Source organism: Chrysemys picta, chromosome 17 (genome assembly GCF_011386835.1).
Source record: "Chrysemys picta bellii isolate R12L10 chromosome 17, ASM1138683v2, whole genome shotgun sequence".
NCBI lineage: Eukaryota > Metazoa > Chordata > Testudines > Emydidae > Chrysemys > Chrysemys picta.
The window spans coordinates 7,759,562-7,777,014 of record NC_088807.1 but is presented as its reverse complement, the minus strand read 5'-3'; the positions used below and the strand labels follow the sequence as shown (position 1 = coordinate 7,777,014).

Below are 17,453 nucleotides of genomic sequence, written 5' to 3'. Positions count from 1 at the left end.
CCTGGTATAAGTCCATTCAGCCCCAGTGGAATTACAGCAGTTTTGAGTTGGCTGAGAATGCATACTAATCTGGGGAATATCTTACCTGGTATAGTTGTGAAGTGCATTAGAATATAATCCTGAAACCAACCCTACGAATCCCGGTTCTTTACCAGGAAATATTGAGATCGGGCCGTTCCTACAGTGGAACAAGGGAAGTTGCACTCATTAGAAGTAGAAAAGGTGTGCCCATTGGATGATATTGAATGAATTCTTAGGAACATAAATTCTGTATCTCATCTATGCAGCTCAAGCAGGCCATCATCAAAGCCCTTGGTCCCATGATGAGCCTCCTGCTACACATAGAGGAGCATCAAGATCGGATATTTGAACTGATCTCATGGCTCCTTGAGCAATATAAGGAGGACATTGATGTTTTTCACGTCACCAAGGTGAGGTACCCCTCATTAAGGTAACTGTCTATGCGTGTGCATGTATGAACTGCATGAGGAATTTGCTGCCAGTGGGGTTTCCTGGTTTAGACAGTGACTTGTTAGATAATAAATATCCACACGAGTTCTGGGTTTATGCGCATGGTGACCCAGGCAACAAGATTTGTAGGTAAATGCCTCTTATGAAAAGCATCCTCTGTTTCCTGGGGAGGATGATAAGGAGATAAAAAACAGAACACCTGCCCCACTCCCCAACAAGATACTCCCTCCTTGTGATTTCCCAGTACATCCTGTCAACTCTGTGTCTCTCTTTTAGATCATAAGCTCCTCAGAGCAGGGGCTGCCATATGTTGTCTCTGGTCAGTACCAAACCAACTGTCAGTGGTTGAAAATTAATACTAAGGAGGCTTGAGGGTGATTGCTTTGGCTTATATAACTAGATCGATATAAAAGCATTGCCTGTCTATTTCATCTACCGTTCTATGCAGTGCTGTTGTAGCCATGTTGGTCCCAAGATATTAGAGCGAGAAGGTGGGTGAGATAATCTAATTAAAGATATTATCTCACTCCCCATGTCTCTCTATTTCATCTACCTCAGTACCACATGAGCAAGAAGTAATGGGCCATATTCTGTCTTCAGTGGGGCTACGCAGTTGTAAATGAAGTCATGAGACAGCTATAACTTCTTGGTAGTGATATTTACTCACCATCTCTGTTGGTTGAAGCTTTCTGGTACAGACTATGTGGTCACTTTTGAGGTTGAAATACCCATGATTTGGAGGGAACCAACGGATCATGGACTTGTTTGATAGCATGAGGGCACTACACAACTGCTTAAACATAGTAAAATATGTAGATGGCATCAGAGACATTCTGGAAGCTTCAAGCAGCAAAGGAGAAAAGTGTTTAGATGCAGGAAGGAATTAGATTTTCATCTTTTTTATCAATAACCTGGCAGAGGACATAAACTCATCACTGATAAAGTTGGCAGATGAGATAAAAATTGGGGAGTGGTAAAGAATGGAGAGGACAGCTCACTGATTCAAAGTGCTCTAGATCACTTGGTAAACTGGGCACAAACAAAAGTGCATTTAAATACGGCTGAATGTGAATGTATGCATCTAGGCACAAAGAATTTAGCCCATACATACATGCTGGGGGATGCTGTCCTGGGAAGCAATGACTCTGAAAAGATTTTGGGGGTCATGATGAATAATCAGCTGAACACGAACTCATGCTGTGGCCAAAAAAGCTAAAGCTGGGATGCATGAAAAGGGGAATCTCAAGTCGGAGTACAGTGGTTATTTTACCTCTAAATCTGGCACTTGTGTGACTACTGTGGCAATACTGTGTCCCGTTCTAGTGCCCACAGTTCAAAAAGGGGGTTGATAAATTGGAGAGGATATTGACAGAAGAGCCACAGTGATTAAAGGATTAGAAAACATGCCTTACAGTGGTAGAATCAAGGAACTAAATCTATTTAGTTTAACAAACAGACAGTAAAAGGGTGTGTGATGGGGTTTACCTACCCCGCATTGGTTCAGCAGGGGTTAATCATACTTTGTGGGCCGAGGAGGCCATGCCCCCCCCATCTCTGCTGGGCATGCTTCAGCTGGAACCAGGATATGAAAGAGCCGCTCAGCTCAGGCTGAGATGACTGCCGAAGGGAGCAGAGGTGCATTGCAGGCTCCCGCAGAGAGACTGCCAGAGCTCCAGGATTCAGAGGCCAGCTGGACTGTGGCTGGCTCTGAATCCTGGAGCTCTGGCAGTCTCTCTGCGGGATTCTGAGACTGCCAGAGCTCCAGGATTCAGAGGCCCCCAGCCACCCAATGCCAGAGATGGAGGAGAGACCACAGAATCCCGGAGACTACCAGCTGTGGAAGAACGGGTGGGAAGTAGCCTAGGTGGACTAAGCACTGATCCAGCTGAGGTACCAGGCTTTGACTCGGCATGTTTTGGAAGGATCCCCGCTGAGTTGGAGGCAGATACCCCTGCGGCAAGACAGGGCCCTGGGCTGGGACCTGTGGAATAGGTAGGAGCCAGTGGAGAAGGGCTGGCCTAGGCAACACTTCCCTGCCGCAAAAGGTGGTTCTATTGACTCTGGCCACTAGGCCGCATTGCCCTGCTGCCAAGGGCGGGTCCATTGTCTCTGGCCACTAGGCTGCACTGCCCTACCGCGAGAGGTGGTTCTATTGACTTTGGCCACTAGGCCGCACTGCCATACCTAGAAGGGCAGCTCTAGTGACTCGTGCTGTTGGGCCGTGGACCCTCACCGAAGGGCTGCTGCACTGATCCCGACCATTAGGCTATGCTGCCCTAGGAGCCAGGACTGCTGCGGTGACTAGGGAGACTAGGCCAGTGGGGCCGCCCCAGATCTACTTCAATTCCTCCACAACCTGGTACCAACCTGACGGGGTGGACCTGTCCTGTAACAGGGTGACTTAATTACAGTCTATAATATCTTACACGAGGGACTCATGTTTTATAATGGGCTCTTCAGTCGAGCAGAGAAAGGTGTAACTTGATCCAATGGCTAGAAACTGAAGCGAGACACATTCAGACTGGAAATACGGCGTACATTTTAAATGGTGAGATAATTAACCATTAGAACCATTTACCAAGGGCCAAGGCGGATTCTCCCTCACTGACAGTGTTTAAATTGAGATTGGGATGTTTTTCTAAAAGCTCTGCTCTGGGAATTATTCTGGGCAAGGTCTATGGCCTGTGTTGTACCGGAGGTCAGACTAGACAATGGCAATAATCCGTTCCAGCCTTGGAATCGACGAATCCCCTGAAGCTGCGTCAGTCACTACATATTGCTCCTGTGTGTGCCACCATCTGACTTTCACCCTCTGTTGCAGAGTCTGAGCCAGATCTTGGAGGTCTCTTGTGAACATGAGATCCCTCTACCTAAAGAGAAGTTTCAAGCCATCTGCAGTGCTCTGCACAACCAGGTGAGGGGTGGTTTTGCTTGGATCCCTTGAGCTTAGGCACAGCAGATCTGAAGCATATTAACAATAAAAATCTATCGAATGATAGTGCAGAGCCTGGGCACCTCCTCATGCCTTACTGATTTCTGTAGGCTCAGGAGTAAGCAGGTAGCGGACTCATTTTCTTAGCTAATATCCAGCTCCGTTTGTAAAGCAATTTCACCATAAGCTGATTATCAGGGGGAGTCAGAGTTGTCTAGTAAAATCTGTGGCTGTGTCGTGATTAGATCAGCTCTGCGGCTCAAAACCCTTTAGCTTCTCTTATCGAATGTATTGGTCATTGTGTTTGATTCTTGCTGTGCATTCAGTACCATCTACCTGGGGTTCAGACCTCTAGTTGGACAAGTAGGAAGCGGAAGCTTAGAAATTCATTGAACATTTTCTTTTCAATTGCTTCTGATTAGTTTTTCTTTGACCATTTCCCTTCTTCCCACAGATCTGTTCTCAAGCTAAGCCGCTCAGCACGGAAAATCACGCAGAGCTGTTGGATTGTGTAGTTCTGCTAGGTAAGGGGAAGAGACTCTGAGTTGCACAGTGGTTTCCTTGTAACTTCCTTTGTCAGGTTTGGTAAGAATAAGAGTTCTGTTGTCAGTGAGGACGTGATTTGTTCCCTTGCAGCCCGTTCTTCTCCTGATGATCTGATAGCATTTCTGCTCTCGCAGCTGGAGATTGAGAATGAGGCTGTTCGTGTGGCCTCTTTGAATCTGCTCAGTGCTATTGTTGGTGCCGACTGTAAGTAACACAGGAGGAACTGTGCCAGCTGCCCTATTGGCCGACATGCTGAGGGTTGAGTTGGGGACATCCAGAGCAGGGCCGGCTTTAGGAAGTGCTGGGCCCGATTCGTGGGGCTTGTACTCACCAGGTGGCCCTCCGAGTCTTCGGCGGCGGGTCCTTCACTCGCTCCGGGTCTTCAGCGGCACTTGGGCGGTGGCTCCTTCATCTGCCGCCGAAGAGCCGGAGGGAGTGAAGGACCCGCCGCGGAAGTGCCGCCAAAGACCCGGAGCGCCGCTCGGTGAGTAAAAATTAAAAAGGCCACTGGGCACGGGGCCCTGTTAGGCGTGGGGTGCGGGGCTCTCTTAGGCATGGGGCCCGATTCAGGAGAATCGGGGGAATCGGCCTAAAGCCGGCCCTGATCCAGAGCTAAAAGCATGAGCTACTATAGATTGAGATAAAGAACCAAGGCTTTGTAGGCACGGCAGGGCTGTAACAGACTCATCGCCTCTGCAAATGGGGCACAGAGTCTCTATAACACACAGTCACCAGTCGTTTGGATCTCCACTAAGGGACCAACTGCTGCCCTAAGTTACTCACCTATGGCCACCCAGAAATCAACAGGTTCAACTAAGTGCTGAATGTAGCCCAAGATATTTTTCAACTTCAAATACAGGAGTTAACTTGGGGCTAATGCATGTTAACAATAATCAGATAAAAATAAAATAGGACTCCTGACTCGATATTCGTCAGTATTATACACTATAGATTAGATTCTGAGTTCTGTTATACTGGTGTAAACACAGATTAACTTCAGTGACCTCAGTCTATCTAACGCTTTTATAATATTTCCATCATGGTAGTGTGATGGCACTCTTTATAGAAATGGAATTACTTTAGATTTACACTGGTGTAACTGAGACCAGAGTCTGGTCCTGTTTTTCCCACTGATTCTGTAGATGAGAGAAGTTCGGTACTATTCTTAAATAGGGCCCTTTGAAATCCAGGATTAATTCCAATGTGGAAAGTGAGTGAGTGGATCAAAGAAGTACTGTACACCTCTCCTTATCTTTCAGTGCCCGAGACAAGAGTTAAAAACTTTCTGATTGTGAAGGCAGTGAAATCCACTTTCAGTGATCAGAATGCTAAGGTAAGATTGTGTGTGGAGCAGTGAAATATTTCAGTTTTTTTCAATGATATAGGATGAATGGATATCTGGGTGGAGCTTTCATTCAGATCCAGAGGAGAGACGGCAGACTAGAGAAGGCATGTCATTCTCCTGCCAGTGTTAAATGTATCCACGTTTATAATCTAAGGAGTAAACTCAAAAGCCTAAGGAGTCTCATATCCTATCTCCTATTTCAGGCCGAAGGGATAACAAGAACTCTTGTGTGTAATCTCTACCCTTGCAGGTGAGGAAGGCAGTTCTTCATTTCATCAGGAGGCTGCTCAGTTCAGGAAGTGTGGAGAATTGTGCAGCATGGGATATGGTAGCACATGTTTTCCACGAGTTCAGTGTGTCCACCAGCAAACTGGTAAGGAGAGTTCTTAACACGTAGGACTTGGTCCTACCATACTTGCATGCTGATTGCTCCCCTTGCCTTCCGTGGGAGTTTTGACTCAAGGACATGAATGATTAGAGCCAGAATCTGATCAGTTATATTGGTGTAAAGTCAAGGTAACTCCACTGACTTTAGTGGCATTACTCTGGATTTATACTAGTGTAACAGAGATCAGAATCTCACACTGGGTCTTTCCATCTAACAGAGTTATCTAGGTTACTCAAACCTCTGATGAGACATTGAAAATTCTGAAAACACCATTTTTCAGTGAAATGTTCTTGTACAAGGAAGCACATCTTTTTGTTTTCAATAGACTCTCCAGAGAACATAATGCTGCCCAATTCTGTGGCTGTTGAAGCCTACATAAACTATCAGCAAAACACCGAGGTTATGCAGGCTGCATCCCAGACTATCAGGAGCCTGGAAAAGCTTGCTGCTTATTTCCCTCACTACATACTCTACTCTACATGTACTAGTTTAAAAATATCTTCAATCCGTATTTCTATCCATGGACACAGCCAGGGGCTCCAGACACTTTGTGCTCCATGACTGGATCCATGATATGTATTAACATAAACAGTTCAACTTTACAGTAAATTGTTGATAGAATCACACTATTTCACTAGGAGGGTGGTGAAGCACTGGAATGCTTTACCTAGGGAGGTGGTGGAATCTCCTTCCTTGGAGGTTTTTAAGGCCCAGCTTGACAAAGCCCTGGCTGGGATGATTTAGTTGGGAATTGGTCCTGCTTTGAGCTGGGGGTGGGACTAGATGACCTCCTGAGGTCCCTTCTAACCCTGATATTCTATGATTCTATGATTCTATGACACTCACTACACACAGAATGACCAAGCTGGTTGGGGCATCAGAATAAACAGAGTGGATCCCCCTGGTTCTGCATATTTATTTCCACTGGGCGGAGTCTGAATGTTTTTCCTCAGAGATAAAAAGATGAAACAGTTTTTCAAATTTAAAAACATTTAACACTGTTGGGGACACTCTTTTGTGTTCAGTGAATCATTCCCTTCGCTTTAGGGTTTTCCTAAGCCTGGGATCTGACCCACCAGTTAGGAGTTTCTATTATTCTCTTTCCTTCAGACGTTTGTGCACTTCCAGTGCAATATAAAAGCAGGCATAGGTCAATGTTCAAGATGGCTTCGTAAGAGAAGGACACTGATTCTATAGCCAGTGTCTTACTACTAGCTCATAAGTTCTATATAGCTATATCACAGCAGGGTACAACACTTCTCACCCAGGCTATTGAGGAAGAAAGCACTATCCAAACCCTGTGCATTGACATCCTGCAATGTCTGGACACCTCAGTCAGCGGAATGACCCAAGTAAGTGACCTGTTGCTACTGCTTCTTGAAATAGGGACGTTCTTCCTTACGTTCCTTGTACCTCTCCACAAGGAAGCTTTTTGGACAGTCAGCATAATGGAGGAACAGCATGTCAAATTCATGTCAGGGATGGTGTGACCCCTTCATCGTGGAGTAAGTGGTTCACATTAGAAAAAAGATATAAAGCAACTTAACTGGAAGGAATCATGTTGCAGAGATCTTCTCTTAATTCTTTCCACTGTCTGAACCCCCCCTTCTGAAATTTAGATTTGGTGATCCTGGATCTGAACAGATATTGGGGCTGGGGCTGTGCCTTACATAGGTCTGTAAAGTTCTGGGTGAGTTTCTGGTGCTATCTAAATAGCTCCATAATGCTCTTATGCAGGGAAAGAGGATTCACCAAACAAGGCAGTGTATTTAAAAGACAGAGTGCGGGGGCACCGGACAGGTAGAGTGAGATGATGGGGAGAGAGAGATGAGGTGATAGGTTAGGGAAGGGTCAGTGAGGAATAAAAGGAGAAGCTACATGACAGGGAGGGATTCAGACAGCAGGATACTGGAGGTGGGGGAATGGAAATAGCTCTGTACTGAACAGTCTCGCTCTTCTCTGCAGGTGTTATGGCCAAGGCTTCTGGAGTATGTGGTGCCAGCTCAGTACACTGGTACTTTGAAGCCTCTCTGCAGATGCCTTAGGGAACTGGCTAAGAAAAAGCAGCAGGAAGGAGAAGAAGCTGCTTGCCTCGACTACAGTGGACCAGGTTTATAACAGAAACTCTTTCATTTATTCTCTCCAGGCACACTATGAAATGAAGAGGTTCAGTCTGCTCCAGTTCTCTCGTCTGCAATCAGGAGGCTAAAATGAATGAGGGATGGTCTTGTGATTACAACAATGGCCATGGGAGGGAGCTAGGAAACGTGGGTTCTGTTCGCAGCTTGCCACCAAAATTCTGATGTGATCTTGGGGGAAATCACTTGATCTTTCTCTCTCGGCTTCCCCACTTGTGAAATGAAGGAGTAATTAATGCCAACCTCATAGAGGTGCTGTGAGGCGGAATTCATTCCTGTTTGTAAAGCATTTTGAGATGCTCAGACTGAAAGCACTATGGAAATGCAAATTATTATCAGCTGTATTCAACATTGGTGGGCACGTTGGAAATGGATAGGTGAATAACATCAGCAGGACTCAAGTATCAGGGGGTAGCCGTGTTAGTCTGTATCTACAAAAACAACAAGGATTCTGGTGGCACCTTAAAGACTAACCGATTTATTTGGGCCTAAGCTTTCGTGGGTAAAAAAACCTCACTTCTTCAGATGCATAGAGTGAAAGTTACAGATGCAGGCATTATATACTGACACATGGAGAGCAGGGAGTTTCTTCGCAAGTGGAGAACCAGTGTTGACAGGGCCAATTCAATCAGGGTGGATGTAGTCCACTCCCAATAATAGATGAGAAGGTGTCAATTCCAGGAGAGGAAAAGCTGCTTCTGTAATGAGCCAGCCAGCTGGCTGGAATTGACACCTCCTCATCTATTATTCAGAGTGGACTACATCCACCCTGATTGAATTGGCCCTGTCAACACTGGTTCTCCACTTGCGAAGAAACTCCCTTCTCTCCATGTGTCAGTATGTAATGCCTGCATCTGTAACTTTCACTCTATGCATCTGAAGAAGTGAGGTTTTTACCCATGAAAGCTTATGCCCAAATAAATTGGTTAGTCTTTAAGGTGCCACCAGACTCCTTGTTGTATCAGCAGGACTCTCTGCAAAACCTAGCATAATTAATGATAGTCTGTTTCTTTCCCTAGTGAAACTCCCTACACCCCAGGGGCTGCTGGCACGACTCCTGGTGAGTAGACCATGAGAAATGTGAAGTGGGACAGTTAACTATAAAAATCAGTTTTATAGCTAGATGCTTATAGACAGGCTCGGGAATGTGTATGATTGGGTCTCTCTCTCTCTCTGCCCTCTCCTGAGACACACTGTTCTGCAACCTCATACTAGCTAGAATGCTTTCTTCTTCAGGACGACACTGCAGTAGAAGCAACAACTCTATTGTATGGTCTCCACAATGAGAGAGTCTGAACTATTCCCTCCTTCAGGAACAAACTGGTATTGTGCTGACAAAACGTAGCCTGTTCTTTCTCTCTCATTGACAGGTAGTAGCCTCATCCCCTTATGAAAGAGAAGGACATGGATGTGCTGCCTTGCAATTACTTGAGGCCCTGCACCACAATATCCACGCAGCAGTGGGTGAGATGTGGGTACTAAATATCCCACCTCTGCTGCAGTACATTGAAGGTAAAGTGCTAGTTAGTAGGAGTGCGGTCCATGGAGAATAGAAGGGAAGCCACAAAATGCAGCTCCGTATTGACATGTGTTGTGCCATTCCTGCTGCAGTACATGGGAACAGTGGGGAATTGAAATTGGGCTTCTAGGCCCTCACTTTTCCTTCACCTGGATAACTGTGAACCACTGGGGTAAATCCAGAGTTTAACCACTGAGGCCAATTCAATCAGGGCAGAATCAGGCCAGGAAGGTTTCAGCTGAATGGAAATTTTACAGCAGTTCCCCCCACACCTTTGCTAGGTTGAATACCCATGAAGCTGGAGGTTAGTGAAATATTTTGGAGTTACATATATAGTCTGATTTTGGAAACTGAATTTTTCTGAAAATTAAACCCCATGTTTATTTTCAAGGGTGATTCAATTCAAAAACCCAGAGTTTTTCTTTCTGTAAGGAAACCCGAGCCATAAAAGCTAGGTTGGCCAAGTGGGTGCCCTTTGTAGAATCTAGGTATTATGGGCCTAAAAATGTCTTTCACCAATTTTACAGTGGTATGAATCTATTGACCTCCGTGGAAAAAACCCTTCAGTCAGTGTAGGCCAAGGGTAGGGAACCTATGGCACGCATGCCAAAGGCGGCACGCGAGCTGATTTTCAGTGGCACTCACACTGCCTGGGTCCTGGCCGCTGGTCCAGGGGGCTCTGCATTTTAATTTAATTTTAAATGAAGCTTCTTAAACATTTTAAAAACCTTATTTACTTTACATACAACAATAGTTATATATTATAGACTTATAGAAAGAGACCTTCTTAAAACGTTAAAATGTATTACTGGCATGCGAATCCTTAAATCAGAGTGAAGAAATGAAGACTCGGCACACCACTTCTGAAAGGTTGCCAACCCCTGGTGTCGGCTTTGTCTACACTATGGGGTTATGCCAGCAAAGCTCCAATGACGTAGCTGGGCCAATACAGTCTCTGTGGAGTGTGACAGACCCTATGTGGAGCACAAAGCCGATATCTTTCTCATGAACATCGGACCCCAAAATGTTCAAGTGGGTTTGATATTCAAAAAAAGATTTAAGAAATGAGCTGTATCTTCCCTAGTTGTTGTTGCTGTACAGAGTCCCCAGTATTACATTGTGCCGACATTAAAGAAGGGCAGGTTAGAGCTGGACATTCAGAAACAGGGCCAGATTCTCAGCTGATGTAAATCAGTATAATTCCATTGACTTCAGTGAAGCTACACCGATTTACATCAAGTTAGGATCAAGTCCAGAATCTCTTATTATGCAGGAAAAGTTTGTATTCACATTAAACCCAGTCTTCTGATGTGCTGAACAGTTTTGTGATGTGCTAAGCACCCTCAGCTCCCATGAAAGTCACCAGGAATTGGGAGTGCTCAGCATCTCACTCCTGGTGGGTTGACTGACCCTGAATAAAAATGCCAGCAGGGTACATAACATGATACTTTCTGTTGGTCCAACAAAGAACATTGGCGTAGGTCCCATTTAGCCTTGAAAGCCCAGGTATGTTACAGCTTGGCAGACCAGGAGTTTTAGAAGGACTGATTGCAAAGGAGATACCTGGGACGACTCTTCATGCTAACCTAGGTGACGTTATTGTTTTGCCTCCTGCTTTATAGGAAACACAGAGAATTCCCTGGACCATGAACGGTGGGAGCACATGCTGCTTCAGGTACAAGATGGCTTTCAGCTGTATTGTCACAGCCCTCCCTCCCCCCTCCAGATGTATCAGCTGGGGAAAGAATAATGATAAATTATTCATTATAAGCAGAGCTGGTCAAACCATTTCATTTGCAACTTTTGTTCAGTGAAAAATGGCCTTTTTTATTTTCATGGGACATTTTCAAATTTTTCAGGGTTTTTTTTTTTTTTTTTTTTTTACACAAAACAAAGCAACCTCAACCCAAATAGAAAATGTTTAGTTTTTTGAAACTGAAGTTGATTTGGGTTTTGTTTTTTTTCAGTTGCTTTCCTGTTTGTCTCCTCCCCTCTCCGGCTTTTTCAGTCACAAAGTGGAAGAGGGGGAAACAGGCATGGGGACCAGGGATAAAGGAAGGAAAGAGGGAAAACAAAGAATTGAATAATGGTCATTTTTGATTTTGAAAAGCAAAATATTTTTTGTTTTTTCACTTTTCATTTGTTTGTTGAAAAATCAAGAAAACAAAAAAATCCCACTTATTTTGTGAAATGGACTTACTATTGTCCAACCAGCTCTAGTTATAAATAACTCTGTATTCCACTGGGAACAACACAAAACTTAACCAGAAAACCAGCATGCTAATGGTGCTAATGCATCACTGAGGGACATTTAAAGGATTCTTTTTTTCTATTTGCCACTCAAAAGAAAATTTGCTCTGAGAAACCCAAAAAGGAAAAGAGACAAGACAAGGTTTGGTGACCGTATCTCATGGAGAAGCCTTTCTGGTCAGAAAGAGCTCTTTACAGCCTTGTGTAAATCCAGACAAGGAACATTTTTATGGCAAGCGTTGAAAATGAAAGGAAAGGACCTAGTGACAAATAAGCCCCAGAAGGTTCCATTTGGGGTTGGATTACACTCTAGAATTTCCCATTCCAGATCCAGCCTCATTTGAAATTCTTTGGGCTAAAAAGTCAAAGAAGATTAGGTTCTCTTGTGAGGTTTCTGATATTTTCTGGCTGCTGTTCAAAATTCGGGCCTGAAACAGCAAAGTGCTGAGAGTTACTAACCTCCTGCTGACTTCAATGGGAGTTGAGGGTGTGACCCCAGGTCCTTTGGGTACCCAGTGGCAGAGGCCACAGGAGTGCATAGGATTACCAGGATTCCCTGGATCTGATCTCCATATAATCAAAGGGTGTCATGTAAAGCCTTTACTGGATACCTGTGCCACACGGATCATCATAATCATTGCACAGTGACTGGATGGATAATATATAAGGCGTTATGGTTGTATACTGAAATTTATGCTTTTAAGGTCTGTGAGTTGGGGCTGGTCACCAGAAAGTGATCTACAAGTTTCTTTCAGGCAGGAGATACTTATCTGCCTGAATGGCTGTATGTAGATGAGTAATTCTTCACAGTGGATGCTAATCAATAGAGCAACATTCTAATCAAGTGATTGCAAAGTCTCCAGAGGAGATTCGATACAAGAAAAACAAACAAACAATAGGGGGTACCCTGTTTACAAGTGAAGACAATGGATGCTTGGAACTATATCTGGAGGTCCAGAGGTATCCTGTACCAGGTATCCTTCACCTATTGGACGAACTGCCAGCTGGCTTGTCTTATGAGTGGAGGATCACATTTGGTTTGGGTGTTTCATGCTGGGAGAGAGATTTGGGGGAGCTATCCTTTGTGAGACAGGGGAATGTTTGGTTATCTAAGTTTAAGCTCTAGAAGTGTGTTATGATTTTATTTTTATGTAACCATTTGTTTACATTAATTTTACTTGCTGCTTCTCAAATCTCTGACCTTTGTGAATTAAACTCTACTTGTTTTCACTCTAAACGTATCAAAGTGAAGTATAGTTGTTTTTACTCTAAACGTATCTAAGTGTGTTAAATGGAGCGATGATGCTGAGGTGACACCGGTGACATGGTGTGTAGCAAACCTATGAATTCTGTGAGTGTCCAGTGGAACAGGGGCTGGACATTCTCAGGATGCACAGAGGGCTCGGCAGTTGGACTGTACTGATTGCTTACCTGTAGAAGGACAGTGGAGCCTGGATGGGGTGAGAAGGGCGTGCTTGTGTTTCCTGTGGCTGGCAGAGTCAGGAGCTGACATGTGGCAGGCACAGAGGAGGCTTCCTCATGCTAAGGGCAGGTGGTAGTGAGGTACCTCACAATCCTGGGGACCCTCGGGAGGTGGCATAAAGGGTCCATAACACTTCAGAGAAGGTGCCTGGTCCTTCATAGTCCAGGGCCCTTTGTTCAAAATTTATTAGACCCATTCTCCATCCACTATAGAATCACTCCTCAATGGTCAGATTTCTTGGCTCCATCTCATTCTCCAGTTCACTGTCCATCTGGGTTTGGAGACTGAGAGGAATCATCAGGCAAAGGTTAAAGAACAACAGGCAGAGGAAGTCTGGGTTGTTGATGTTTATAGTTCTCAATAGGGAAATAATCTTCCCATGACACCTGAATATTGGAAAGTTGACAACAGAGAACAAGGAAGAAAAAAAACACCAAACAAACAAACAAACAAACCCCACAACAACCCCCAAATTCTTGCAATTAACCATCTGCTTTAACTCTTGTTTTACACTCAGTTCCTAAGAACATCTCTGGAGATGATAGGCGACAGTGCCTGGAGCAGCCAGATAAGCCTTGAGTTGAGCCAGCAGATGGCCGGCTATGCCAGCCCCTCCAAAGAGAAGGTTTGTTATCTGTTAAGGCTTAGTTTCTAGTTAATTTCCCTTGAAATTCTGATTGGGGGGACTGCATAAGGCTTCTCTCAAGGCTTCATTACTTTATATTTTATTCTTCATATAAAATTTGTTTTTACTTGTTCCCTGCTATCTTGCCCCCCCATCTGCCCTTCCAATATTTGCTTGGACAGGCTGCTTGTCTGTACTGCATTGTTGGTTCTCTGGTTGGGCTAGATGATGGGATGTTTCTGCAGTAGGGATGCTTGGACTTGGCTATCTTGTTCCTTCCTGAGTGTTGCTGAGCTGGGTCTGTACTGACAGGCACGTTGTGTTACTGATATCTCAGGGCTGGTCTCTTTCTTTCAGAGTTTCCTGTATACGGCACTAGGAACGTCCTTAGCAGTTTGTCAGGACCTGGACCACGTTAAATCACAGACTCATAAATTTCTGACGACAACAGATTATACGGAAGCCCCTGAGAGAGAGGTGAGGACTCTGTCCCTCTCCCCACTTTACCAAGTAATCCCTGAATGCTCCCTGTGGGGCTCAGCTCTGAGTTGGCCTGGGACAGATGCCATTTTGCTTCATATCCTCTTCATTGCTATTTCACTCAGCCCCCGCTCCCCATGTGTCTCAGGCCTCACTGTCACTTTATACCACTTCAGGTGAAAGGAACGGACTCGTGGGGTCTATCAGGCACCTGGTTAGATCCTAACCAGTATTTTTCTTGGGTGACAGGGAGTCATTTCCATCCTCGCATTCTCTGCTGAGAGCCACTTGGACCTCATCTTGAACGCACTTCAGGAGTTTGGGGCTGCAATGAGCAAGGTTAAGATTTCTGGGTTCATCGGCCACCTGAAGGTAAAGGAGCCAGAGTCTTCTCTCAAACTTTCTCTCCCTCTAAAGCAGGGGCAGCAACCCCGCTGTAGTGTCTGCTCTGGTCAGCTAGCATTGTCCCCCAATGTATGCATTCTGCGTGATGCCTGCAATTAAGCAGAGAGGAGCACAATCTGGAGCTGGGGTTCTCTCAAATGATTTTTATCGTCTGATGTCTTTTCCATGCAAGCGACTGATGTAGTTCCCACATATTGTGCATGGGAGGGGCGCTCAAACCATGAGACATCAGATGATAAAAATCATTTGAGAGAACCCCAGCTCCAGATTGTGCTCCTCTCTGCTTAACTGCAGGCAGTCTGTTGTAAAATGATGGTAGATACACTGGAGGGTAGGGATAGGATACAGAGGGACCTAGACAAATTAGAGGATTGGGCCAAAAGAAACCTGATGAGGTTCAACAAGGACAAGTGCAGAGTCCTGCACTTAGGACGGAAGAATCCCATTCACTGTTACAGACTAGGGACCGAATGGCTAGGAAGCAGTTCTGCAGAAAAGGACCTAGGGGTTACAGTGGATGAGAAGCTGGATATGAGTCAACAATGTGCCCTTGTTGCTGTATAAGTAGGGGCATTTCCAGCAGATCGAGGGACGTGATCGTTCCCCGCTATTGGACATTGGTGAGGCCTCATCTGGACTACTGTGTCCAGTTTTGGGCCCCACATTACAAGAAGGATGTGAAAAATTGGAAAGAGTCCAGCAGAGGGCAACAAAAATTATTAGGGGGCTGGAGCACTGGGATTGTTTAGTCTGCAGAAGAGAAGAATGAGGGGGGATTTGATAGCTGCTTTCAACTACCTGAAAGGGGGTTACAAAGAGGATGGATCTAGACTGTTCTCAGTGGTAGCAGATGACAGAACAAGGAGTAATGGTCTCAAGTTGCAGTGGGGGAGGTTTAGGTTGGATATTAGGAAAAACTTTTTCACTAGGAGGGTGGTGAAGCATTGGAATGGGTTCCCTACGGAGGTGGTGGAATCTCCTTCCTTAGAGGTTTTTAAGGTCAGGCTTGACAAAGCCCTGGCTGGGATGATTTAGTTGGGAATTGGTCCTGCTTTGAGCAGGGGGTTGGACTAGATGACGTCCTGAGGTCCCTTCCAACCCTGATATTCTATGATTCTAAAACTAGGCAAATATCTAGATGGGTTGATATACCCCTGGAAGACCTCTGCAGACCCTCAGGGGTACACAAGTACCCCTGGTTGAAAACCACTGATCTAAAGGATAGAGCAGGAGACTAGGCCTCTGGGCTTCCATTGCTGGCTCTGCATTTACTCACTGTGCAGCCTTAGGCAAGACATTTAGCGCCTGATCTTGTACCCACCAGTGTCAACGACTAAGTTCCCATGTACTTCACTGCTGTAGGTTCAGCATTTTAGGCTCTCTGTGTCAGAGTGACCCATGGGAATGATGGAGATACTAATAACTCCCTACCTCACACAGTTATTATATTGCTTAAATACTGTTTGCAAGTGGTTTGAGATCTTTGGCTGAAAAGAGCTTTGCAAGTGCAAACTGCCATTGCTGCTGTGAGCAATTCCTCGGTCAGCAGCAGATCAGAATTCCAAGGCAAAACGAATCTCAAGAACTTGTCTCTAGTGACATTTCCGATTGTCTAGGACTACCACCACGGGAAAAGAAGCAAGACTCGCAGCACCCTGATGCTGACATACAGCAACGTGGCTGTTCATGCTCCAAAAGACCAGCTTCTCTCCCGAGTAGAGGCAGACATCACAGGGAACATCCTTCACCATTACAGAGCCAGTTGTCGGGTAAGAGCTTTTGCGTGATAAGTGTTAGGGGCATTACCCTGAAGTTATAGCATTGCCTCTGAGTTTATAGAGAGAGGGCTTGTATTTTCTAAAACTCTCCTTTGAGCAATAATTTGTCACATAACTCAAATTTAAAACTGTAATGGACGGAGCGTGAGCTGTCACATGTTGTATCATTTTTGTTGCTCTTCTTTGTATTTTCTCTAGTTTCTCTATATTCTTCTGAAATTCTGTAGACCACAGCTACCCAGTAATTCAGATGCATTCAGACTCAGGCTATTCAGAATAACACTCTAACTCCCCTAATATGTATGTGTATCTAGCGCTATCTTTTGCTACCCAAGAGAGACTAGTGCTAGCTTGTATTTAGTTGATTTGCTGTCACTCTGTTTCTTGGACACACTACTTCCCTTACCTCTTATCTGTCTTCTTGTTTGTCTGTGTGCTCCTTATTTCTGTTCCCTAGGTGTCTGACTGCTGGCACTGACTCTCATCTCCGTGCAACCTCTCCACGTCACTTTGCCATTCAATTCTGCCCTGTCCGACTGAGACTCTCACTTAGGCATTGTCAAAAACAGTTGAACCAAACTGATATCTTCTAGTAGTTCACAAATGCCAATATTATGTAGTGTGGCCCCTGATATTGACCTCTGCAAAACACCCCCTCTGGATACATTTCCTGCCTTTTGGAAGATTTAACAATAGTGATTTCTCTCTGCTCCATATTCACCAGCCAGGACATTTTGAGGATGTGTGTTATGTTGGACATATATTGCTAAGAGCTGTTTTGCATTTTGTTTTTCAGGTGCTGGGCATCAGTGTTACGAACAAGGTAAAATTCTAAATAATCTGCTCTCAGCTCTTGCATTTTCTATACACAAGTTGCTTGTTTAAATTGCACAGAGCTTGATTTCCTTGCTACATCAAGCAGGAGTCCTGGCTGCTCTGGTGTAAGTGGACCTGGATTTATTTGATGAACCTGGGTTTTCTTTTCTTCTGAGGTGGGTGCAGAGCTGGGGTCCTCTGCCTTCTGGGGTCTGCGGACACCGCTCTCCTCTCCTGAGGCTAGATTTAATTCCTGATCTTTATCTTCTGGACTCTG

The 17,453-nt window shown here is 45.0% G+C and overlaps 1 protein-coding gene across 1 annotated transcript; it reads left to right on the top strand.

Annotated features, from left to right (window-relative positions):
* The first annotated feature begins 281 nt into the window (after window positions 1-281).
* Window positions 282-7,800, top strand: LOC135976405 (maestro heat-like repeat-containing protein family member 2B). The gene is made up of 8 exons (XM_065571822.1): window positions 282-431; window positions 3,293-3,385; window positions 3,858-3,927; window positions 4,040-4,153; window positions 5,209-5,282; window positions 5,545-5,667; window positions 6,951-7,034; window positions 7,648-7,800. The coding sequence occupies exons 1-8, from the start codon at window positions 282-284 to the stop codon at window positions 7,798-7,800; spliced, it is 861 nt and encodes a 286-aa protein (XP_065427894.1).
* Window positions 7,801-17,453: the final 9,653 nt, after the last annotated feature.